The sequence below is a fragment of the Agrilus planipennis genome, unplaced genomic scaffold, assembly GCF_000699045.2.
Source record: "Agrilus planipennis isolate EAB-ADULT unplaced genomic scaffold, Apla_2.0 scaffold268, whole genome shotgun sequence".
Lineage (NCBI taxonomy): Eukaryota > Metazoa > Arthropoda > Insecta > Coleoptera > Buprestidae > Agrilus > Agrilus planipennis.
The window spans coordinates 114,089-124,214 of record NW_020440374.1 but is presented as its reverse complement, the minus strand read 5'-3'; the positions used below and the strand labels follow the sequence as shown (position 1 = coordinate 124,214).

The 10,126-nt window shown below is 34.1% G+C and overlaps 2 protein-coding genes across 3 annotated transcripts in view; one reads left to right on the top strand and one right to left on the bottom strand.

The window, feature by feature from the left end:
• Nucleotides 1–1,310, bottom strand: part of LOC108742472 (pickpocket protein 11) — a 44,988-nt gene extending 43,678 nt beyond the window's left edge. For both annotated transcript variants that reach the window (XM_018477704.1, XM_018477705.1), the window contains exon 1: nucleotides 1,241–1,310. The gene's annotated coding sequence lies outside the window, so the exon portion shown is untranslated. The remainder of the gene's footprint in view (nucleotides 1–1,240) is intronic.
• Nucleotides 541–10,126, top strand: part of LOC108742470 (glutamate receptor-interacting protein 1) — a 102,713-nt gene continuing 93,127 nt past the window's right edge. The window contains exon 1 of the mRNA XM_025979680.1: nucleotides 541–1,755. Within this exon, the coding sequence (XP_025835465.1) occupies nucleotides 1,674–1,755 (82 nt within the window). The 5' untranslated portion in view covers nucleotides 541–1,673. The remainder of the gene's footprint in view (nucleotides 1,756–10,126) is intronic.

The following is a 10,126-nucleotide window of genomic DNA, read 5'->3' as shown; positions in this document are numbered from 1 at the left end:
GTCTGTGTTCTGTCGGAGCTGCCTGCGACGCGCTGATGAGATCCAAAAAGATCGAAATCGCGATCCGCGTCTGGCAGTTTCAACAGAATACAGACCACTTCGAATTATTTTTTATTCGATCAATGAAAAAGCTATAAATTTTATGAACTTTTCACCGTAAATCAAATATCGATCGGACTTTCTTAAAATTTAGTTTTGTATGTCGAAAGTTAGTTATTTTATTACAAACTTCAAAAGCTTTAAAAAAAAAGGTTTCTATGGCACTAGTGGCTTCAAAAAAAAAAGGGTAATATTCTAATATTGTCATTGGTTGGACCAACTTTACTGAGACAGGTTCGTAATAGTGTTATCACTCGGTAGATTCCTTCGTGCTCGGTATCTTATCATCTCCAGTTTGTCACCCTCTTTCACAGCCGCGTCGGTCGCGTTGGTCGCGACGTATTTCACGCAACACGTGGTCCGTCCCCCTGGTAAAGAGGCGCATCATCTCGTTCGTGATGTCTTTTCGACATATCTCTCTGTCTATCTCTGTGTCCCGTAGCGTTCGTTCGTGTTTTCGGCCCGAAACAGTCATCTCGACGACGACGTGGGCGTCTCACATGTGCGATTTCACCACTTTATTATAACTTACTGAAAGTTTCAATGTGCTGTTGTGTTTGTTCATCGTAGACTACTTATCTATTCTACTAGATAAGTGGTGGTAGTAGTAGTAGTAGTAGTAGTACTATCCTACATTGTTGTTGCAAGTTGTCGCCAGTTACCATCACAATGTATATCATTAAAGGCTAAATTTTCATTGTTATTACTTTCAAAAAGCGCAAGATCAGGTACAATACAATGTTTGACACTCGCAAGTAAACCGATCATTATATAAATAGATAGTTATAACTTTGCTTAATTAGCAAAAATATTTTTCTTTATTCTCAATATTAAAATTAAAAAATCGTTTTGAAAAAAGAAACTAAACAATTAAATCTCATTATTTTCTAAATATCGACACAAAGTATAATAGGTAAAAGGATTATTTTTAAAATACTAGAATAGGTAGTTGCTTACTTTACTGCTAAGTCCAGTTGGTTCCATAAGAATTGGCAAATAAAAATGGAAAGTATTTTTTAATAATTTTAGTACTAAGTTATTGGCAGTATTATTTTAAATTTATCGCTACATTTTGTCACTTAATAGATGCATCTTTATTTATTTTCTCAAGTTGCAGAAATGATAAACGTATAGAACGCACCTAGTTACTTTGTTGTATGCTGAAGAGGGTACGGCTTATGTTTCAATTGTTAGAAGCGACAACAGGCGAGACCTGCCCATATTGATTAATTACTTTAATTTTCAATTTTGGATAATTGAATAACAACACAACAGATCAAAAAATTAGAAAGGGTAAATTGTTTTAATATTTCGCTATAACAGTAGGGTAGTGTTCCTTTATAGTGAAAATAAGCGAGATTGACGTAGTAGATAAAGAAAATGCAACAATGTCGCGACTATCCTGGACATTTTCCCTAACAAAGAACTTCTGCCGGTGTGGTTATTTTAACGTGCCGGTGCAAGAATTCGTTTTTAAAATTTCTACGCGCGATCGCGTCGACCCGACCTCACGAACCGTCGAACTGCGGCATTAAATTGAAGTTAAAATTAAAACCGAAGTAAACAGCGCGAAAATGAAACTTTGGAAAGTCTTGGCGAGGAACAGCCACGTCTACACCAGCCATGTCAAACAAAAGAACGGAATGGAACTCTACGGTAAGTCAAGCAATATCAGGGCGCGTGTGTGTGTGTATTTACCTAATATGATTTGAAAAGGGGATAATCTGAAAGAGCGCATTTTGGCTTAAAGGCTTAAATATACGTACTTATATTATAATGAATGAATGGATAAACCCGCAGAGGGGACTGACAGTAAAAACGACCTACATATTCATTTTCGTGGCGAATTAGATATCTAAATGGGAAATATAATTGTTATTAATAGTCAAATAGTATGAATATTCTTATATGATGAAACTATAATAACAGTCAGCATAAAGTGAAGCATATTAAGTTCCTACACATCTTGTGGATATTGTTGTTGTGTCCTTCATTTAAAATGTAAACGTTTCGTTATGGCATCTGAAGCGCATTCCATATCATTCAGCCGCTGATCAGGCTATGGAAGGCACTTAAGACGTCATCCACCATATATTATAAAGGACTCGCCACCAAACGCAGAAACTCGACCTGTTCCTATTTTTGTTCTTAAGCTTTTTAAAGTTTACTTTTATGCAATAAAATAAATAGCATCAATCTATCTGCCAAATAGAAAATTAAATTTTATGTAATAAAAATCTAAATCCAAGTCATTAGTATAATAATCGACATGATTTCTGTCATTGTTTTTGTTTTAATAATTTTCAGAAATCATCTCCAAATTCTTCTGAAGAAGTTTGTGACTGAAAATATTTCTTCTTCAAAAAGGTTTTGGTTATAGCTTATGATGACGATATGTATTAGGCTTCTCTTTTAGATTGGCGGGAATTTAGAAACTGCCTGGCCCGCGAGCCTTTGGTTGGACAGCCTTGCTCTATAGACTTCGTCTTACATCACTGATCTACAATCAGGATTCTAGATTTGCAAAGGGGCAAGTTAATTGTATGCTGACGTTTCGTCCTTAGTTACAGGAGACATCTTCGGGATTTATCCAATGTTTATTGTTATTATTATTATCTGATATCAGTTTTGTTATTGCGACTTTTCGTTTTTGTTTTGTTGTCTACCTTTTATGATGAATGCAGGACTGTAATCTCTTGAAAATATTTGGCGAAGACAACTAATACGAAAAGAATCCCTAAATAATAAATTAATATTACTGTCGTCATACTTACAGCAATTAAAACACCATATGCCATCTTTATTACGATGAGACCACAAATTCAAATTAAAGTTAAATGTGAGAGTAACCAGTCAATCAGAATGTGCTCTTTTCGATATTTTTCCCATACACTGTTATGCTGGATTTATAAAGTATTTCTAATTTTCTGGTTCCTTTCCCATTCGCCTTCACATCCTTAGTAAGTACCCACTCTGTGAAGCGTTATAATATTATAAAGCTTCAGGCAAATTTAAATCTAAAGATTCTCTGTAATAATATATATATGTGCTAAATTCAAGCATTTTCCTTGGGGATATTTTCAAGGAAAACGTTTTTCCTCTACGTAATTTTTCTTATCAGCTTAATGCTGCTTCCACTGTATGCACGTATTCATATACCTCCTGAAGGATCCGTATCATTACGACTTTGACTCGGGCACCGAGTCAACTATTATTATGTTGTTATGTCAAACAATTTAAAAAACTTACAATTTCTTAATCTTCTGTATCAAATAAAAGTATTAATTCTAAGGTGATCCTAAAAGGTAATTGACCTATGCAATACGATTATTATTATTTATTCGTCATAAACTTAATGCTAGAGAGTTCTACTTGTTTTTGTAATATTCAGGGTGTTTTCTAAAAATGCGGCAAAAATTGAAGGAGTGTAATCCCTGAGGTATTTTTATGAATAAAGATTCCTATAAACATTTGTCAGAGACGTGCACTCCTTCAAATGAGTCACCCTAAACACGACTTTCCTCAATATTTTCTAAACTCTTTATAATGGAATTCTGATATTTGGTATGCTGCATAAATTTTTGACACTGAATCTGAATCTGAGTTCGGAAATCAAAATTTAATCAAAAGCGTTTACAAAAGGGGTAAAGGGTTAAGATAACTCCATTTTTAATGTTATTTTGTTTTCCCATATTGATTTTAGAATAATATATCTGAACGCTTTTTACGTAAAATAAGACATGCACTCTTGGTTCATATCGATATGGCTAATCGTTTTGAAGAAAATTGCAAGTGTCTACATCGATGCACGTTGTTGAGAAACTTAATAAGCGTGTGGTAGATCTTGTTAAAATTTGAATTCATTGAATTTCTTAGAGAAACCGATTTAGTGTCAAAAGTTTATGCAATATACCTACGCAGAATTTCAGTACCAACGGTTTCCAAAATATTGAGGAAACATCATGTCCAGTGTGACTCACTTGAAGAGGCCTAGCTCCATTGGGAAGCATTTTTTGACAAATGTTTGTAGGAACTTCTCTTCATAACAATAACTCAAGAATTACCCCATGAATTTTTGGCGTATACTTCGTACACTCTGTATACCTCCAAGGATAATAATTAAAACCGTTCTGTAATCAAAAGCCTAGAGATTTAATTAAACGCCAGTACGTAAATAGGTACTGAAATTGACACAATTTCTATTGCATTGTGAGGTGACTTGAGGTTTTTAATTAAACAAGCTGTCATAACCACGAATAGTTTTTTAAGGCTATAGATTTCTTGAAGGTTAGATTATGACTGACAATATTGCTCTAGTTTGAAATTAAGTTAGAACATGTCTGCCAATCAAAACCCAAAGTCTACTTTTCAAAATGTGAAAGGAAAATAAAGCAATTCATACTTTATTTATATCAATTTACTTACGATGAAACGTTTTTAAGTTCGCGGAATGGGGGAGGGGGTAAGAAGTGGAAATAAATTTTTCCTTTTCAATATATTCACCTGCTGCCCTTATACATTTTTCTGATATTTCACTTAACTTACGTATTCCTTTCAAAAAAAAAAAATGTTTTGTATTTGTCTAAAAAATACGCCGAAACTGCATCCTTCACTTCTTCGTCGTTTGAAAATTTCTTGCCACGAAGACTTATTTTTATAAGTTTGGGAATAGGTAATAAGGAGTGTATGGTGGGGAGTAGGGTGCTTCAAACAAAATTTTACTTTTACCCCCTCAAATGTTTCTATTCGGTGTAAAAAAATCCTCGCCAAACATGAGCCCTATAGCTCAAATCTTAGGGGTTGCTATTTTTATTTTAGTTTCCCATTTAATTAACATAGGAAAAATTCTTTTTTGTTTTAAATTGAATTTACACATAATTTACGCAAAGTTGAGTCTTTGAGCTTTACAAAACTCTAAGACAAAGTATGATTATCTTTACAAATTCCCAAACTGTACCAAAACAACACTTGCCACTGCAGAATAAATCAAATTAATAACGTATCGGAAAGGCGTATTTTTCTTAACTGCTATAATGTGCTCTAATTATCATTAATAAAAAACTATCAACTAGAATGAACATGTTCAATTTTTTTGTTGGATAATTAATATAAACTAATATGGAACAAAATTATAATCCATGATTACTTGTAATCATACGATTAATTCATTTATCTTATTATTATCATGTGTGCTGCCACCTACACTACGTACTGAGAACCATTTTTGAAATTCGTAATATATAAAAATACAATACTGACTAATAGTTTGATTACCAATTTTGAGGATTATGCANAATATGAAACGGTTTTTTGGAAAAAATTGCGTAAATTATGTGTAAATTCAATTTAAAACAAAAAAGAATTTTTCCTATGTTAATTAAATGGGAAACTAAAATAAAAATAGCGACCCCTTAGATTTGAGCTAAAGGGCTCATGTTTGGCGAGGATTTTTTTTTTACATCAAATAGAAACATTTGAGGGGGTGAGAGTTAGAAAAAAAAATTAAAAATTTTGTTTGAGGCAAAATTTCGAAGACCACCTCCTGCAGGGCAGCCATCGCAGCACGGCTCTTGTGAACAGGCACGTTGTCGTGCAGAAGAAGGACACGTTTGGTCAATTTTCCTCTTCTTTTTTCTTTGACAGCTTCCTTTAACCGCTCTGGGAATAAAGCATAGTATTCGCCGGTTATGGAGACACCTTTATCTGAGTTCCAAAAGAGTGTCGCCATGATTTTCCTAACCGACTGTGACACCTTAAACTTCTTGGGTGGTGGTGTACCTTTTTTGTGCGACTGCATAGAGTCCTTTTTGAACTCAGGTTCATAATAATGAACCCAAGTTTCGTCCCCAGTAGCAATTCCGAGTCATTATTCCATCTGTCTCTTTACTACAGAGGTCCAAAAACGCGCTAGAACAGTTAACATTCTCGGCACCCATCTTGCGCTAACTCTAGTATAATACGACTTTAACACTTGCCCATTCCGCAAACTTAAAAAAGCTCCCACGTAATTTTGGTGGAGAAATCCTGAAATTATTGTATTAATACGTTACCGTCAAGTCTTAGGACTGATGACCTTATGATGATGATGACGTTACCGTCGAAACTTCTGGTAAAAACTAAACTTTTGGGTGTTTCATTCATTCATTCATTTCGGAGTATGCCGGAAGGTAGGGCGGAAGGCCCTCTTCAGCCTGCTTTCAGGAATCGTGGGAATGTGTGGGTGGTGGTTCGGGTGAGAAAGATGAGACGGACGAAATGAAGACAGAAGAGAGTGAAAGAAACCACAGAAAAACTTGGACCAAGGCAGACAGACCCGGAATCGAACCGGCTAAGCAATTGTCTAGACCTCTAGGCCATGCCGCTCGGTATGTTTTTTTACATTTACAGTAAATTGAGAAGTCATTCGAAAGCCATTGTGCTATAGATCAGCGGTCTTTTTCTTGAATATCTACAATATTTATACAGTCCTGGTACATATAGAATGTAAAAATAATACATTTTACACTGCAATTACTTCACCTATTCTTCTATTGTTAAAAGAAGTAACCAGAGTTAATCCCAATTGTACCTGTTCTTCTAAATAAGATCGTTTTGTATATTACTTTATGGATAATAAAGTAAACCAACCAAAGTCAAACAATTTTAGGGAGTTTCTCATTATGTAGGGGTTTGTTGTATGGAGTTCACAATTTATATATTTCTATTTCTAAACAACTTGAAGGACGAGATAAGAAAATCCAAATCGCTTATTTACCTAAAGGTTAGGTGAAGTTAGTCCTTAATTACGATAGTTTTCGTGATCGTTTGTAATAGATATACGAAAAAATTCTTTCAATTTTCATTTTCATAATGAACTAAAAATCTTATAATATTTCACCCGGTATATTTCCACATGACGCGCGTTTTAGTTTTTCTAAAAAGTATCAATTTGGTGATACATTTGAACAGTTTATTTGTTTGTTTGCTTGCTTTGAAAACAAAGCGCCGATTGTTCGTAAGCAGTTCTGCATTTCATTATGAACTGACAATAGTTTTTATTTTACGATCCTTAAAATCATGCCATCCGAAGAAATGACCCGGTTTATGACCCAACATTTGTATTACAGACGTTTTAAGCATTAAATTCGTTTACTATTCGTGCATATATATGCATCTCTGCCACAACAGCTACGATTTGTCTCTCCGTCATCCGTCTAAATATTTCGTCGGAATATTCTAAAAAAAATCTCCTTTAGGCTTACCAATTTACTGTATACCATACAGGGTGATCGATCAAAATCGTTCATTAGAAGAAGAGAACGAAAAGCGAAATGTAATGTCAGCGGTTGTCAATTCTGTACGGCACAGTAGATGGTTGTTTCTCACGTTTACATAAATTAACAAAATAAGCAAAAAGGTACACTATGTCCTATTCTGTGCCTTAGACAGTGTATGTCCAAAATTTCATGATGATCCGTTGTGTGGTGAAGGTGTTAACTAGTAACAAGCAAACAAACACATTCACATAAAACAATTCGAAGTGGTCTGTATTCTGTGGAAACTGCCAGACGCAGATCGCGATTTCGATCTTTTTGGATTTCATCAGCGCGTCGCAGAACACAGACCAACTTTTACCTGCTGTCTCATTATTATTATTGAGTATCTTCTAAAACACATTCGCATTTATATTAGTCAGGATTTTAATAAAGTACAATTAAATTTTAAAATTTTGATTTTTTTATTGCACAAAACAAAATTTTAAAAAGCTTAGGTAACAAGAAAAAATTGGGACCGTCAATGCGTCAATAATCAGTGGTTTACCAGTGATTTTTAAATCGTCAGTTTCGCCCAACGTTTGAACAAGCTAGAGAGAGAGAGAGCAAGAATAACTTAATATTTTGCAAATAGGGAAATAGTAATTGTTCTGTCCGCCTGAGTGCTTATTCTAAAAAAACATGAAAAATTTATTGATCTCATTTAGAGAACGCTTTAAATAAAATGGAAGCGGTACTGACAGATCAATACTGTTTGAAAATAAATAAAAGTAAAACTAAAATACTGGTATGCAAGGGAAGAGCGAATATAAAGATATGAGACGAAAAATTAGAAGAAGTGGCTGATTTTAGATATCTAGGAAGTCAGATAAATCAGGACGGAAGGAGTAGTAGGGATATAAAGCAGATGATAGCGCAGGGTCGTGTCGCCTTTAATAAAAAGAAATCACTTCTATGCTCGCGAACGGTTAATTTAGAAATTCGATCAAGGTTGTTAAAAGTGTATGTTTGCAGTGCCACGTTGTACGGGTGCGAAACATGGACAGTGGACGGGGCGGAAAAGAAAAAGTTAGAAGCTTTCGAAATGTGGTGTTGTATGGGGAATGATGAGGATAACGTTGGTAGAAAAGGTTAGAAATGAAGAGGTATTAGAAAGAATATGAGAACAGAGGTCTCTATGGAAGTCAATATAAGAAATAGGCGAGATAGGTTGATAGGACGCCTTCTCAGGCATGAAGTCAGAGACATATTAGAGGCAGAAACAGGAGTTAGGAGGGGTAGAGGTAGATCTAGATTAGATTACTGTTCGTAAATAGCTAAGGATGTGTGTTGATCTAGTTTTAGGGAAATGCGAAGATTAGCTCAGGATAGGAAAGAGTGGAGGTGCGTGTCCAACTAGTCTTAGGATTGACGACCTTATGATGATGATGATGTCAAAAAACGCATTAACGAAATAAACCCATGAAACTTTTCAAGCATCTCCAATACATATGTTGCCTACATTTTACGTTTCGTAAGTCCGATTTATTTATAAAACTCTCAAACTACTGTTAATGTAGTGTATTACCTTAGATTATCTTCTGGGTTACGTCGGATTGACTAGAAGTGATTCATAATGCTTTTTCCTGACCAGTTATTCATATTTTGAAGAATATTAACTAGTTTGTAATCGGCTGGTCTCAAAAATAGCACGGAAGACTGTTGGCAGCATTTATTTTAATCTTGGCAGTTGCTTCAAGGCTAAAGCGATTGAAAATCACTCCACAAAACATCATAATTATAAAATAAAATGGAAAAAAATACAGTTAGTTGTTATTGTATTATCATTTCTTTCATAGATGCACTTACTTCGTGTAGGTGTTCTTGTTTTATCCACCAACGCATTTCTTAATAGTTTTCAAAAACTTCTTTTGGCGGTTACTATAGGGGAGAATAGGGTTTTCTCGACCATTTCTGGGAATTTTAAAAACTGAATAATTAGTCCAATGACTTCTGACACAGGAACCATCACTCCTTATTATACTTTACCAGTGTTCGCATTATCCTTAAACTGAAACTACTTCCCACATTTCTATTTGCATTCTATATGGGCCTTCCTCTACCTTTCTTTACTCCTATTTCTGGTTCTAATATGTAAGCAATATGTCTCTAAATAAATAACCCTTTCGGCCTCAGAATCATCCTCATTTTTTTTTTGCATCTTATTCTAACACCTCCTCATTAATTAATTAGTTTTATGCTTTCGTACAATATTGTACAATAAGTATTTATAAATGTTTAATTTTAAGGAAAATGATATAACATTATAGATGTTTTAATAAAACAAGGTAGACATCATCATCTTCACAGAATATTATTTTCTAGATGTTCATATAACTTGATGCATGTGTACATACTTATGTATAATAACTCTTAGGAATAATTTTTCATTTTAAGTTCTCAAATGTCTACACTATCTCTTCGGTTTATTCAGATAAAATTTGCTCTTAGTTGTGTTGTATTGTCGCTGGAATCTTTGAGCTTCCATTTATTCGTTATTGTTGTTTAAGTAAAGCTGCATAATGAAAATTTTTCTTCGAACGAATTATGCAAGAATAATATTTCAGCAAGCAATGAATTTTATCAAAAATTGGTTACATTGTACAAAGATATATAGGGGGAACATTTATAAAAAAAAATGAATTCTATTATAGATTCGGAAGATGTAGGATAAAAACATCAGCTAAAATGAATTATAGTTATTCGCAACCTTGCTTATTATTATTAATACTTTC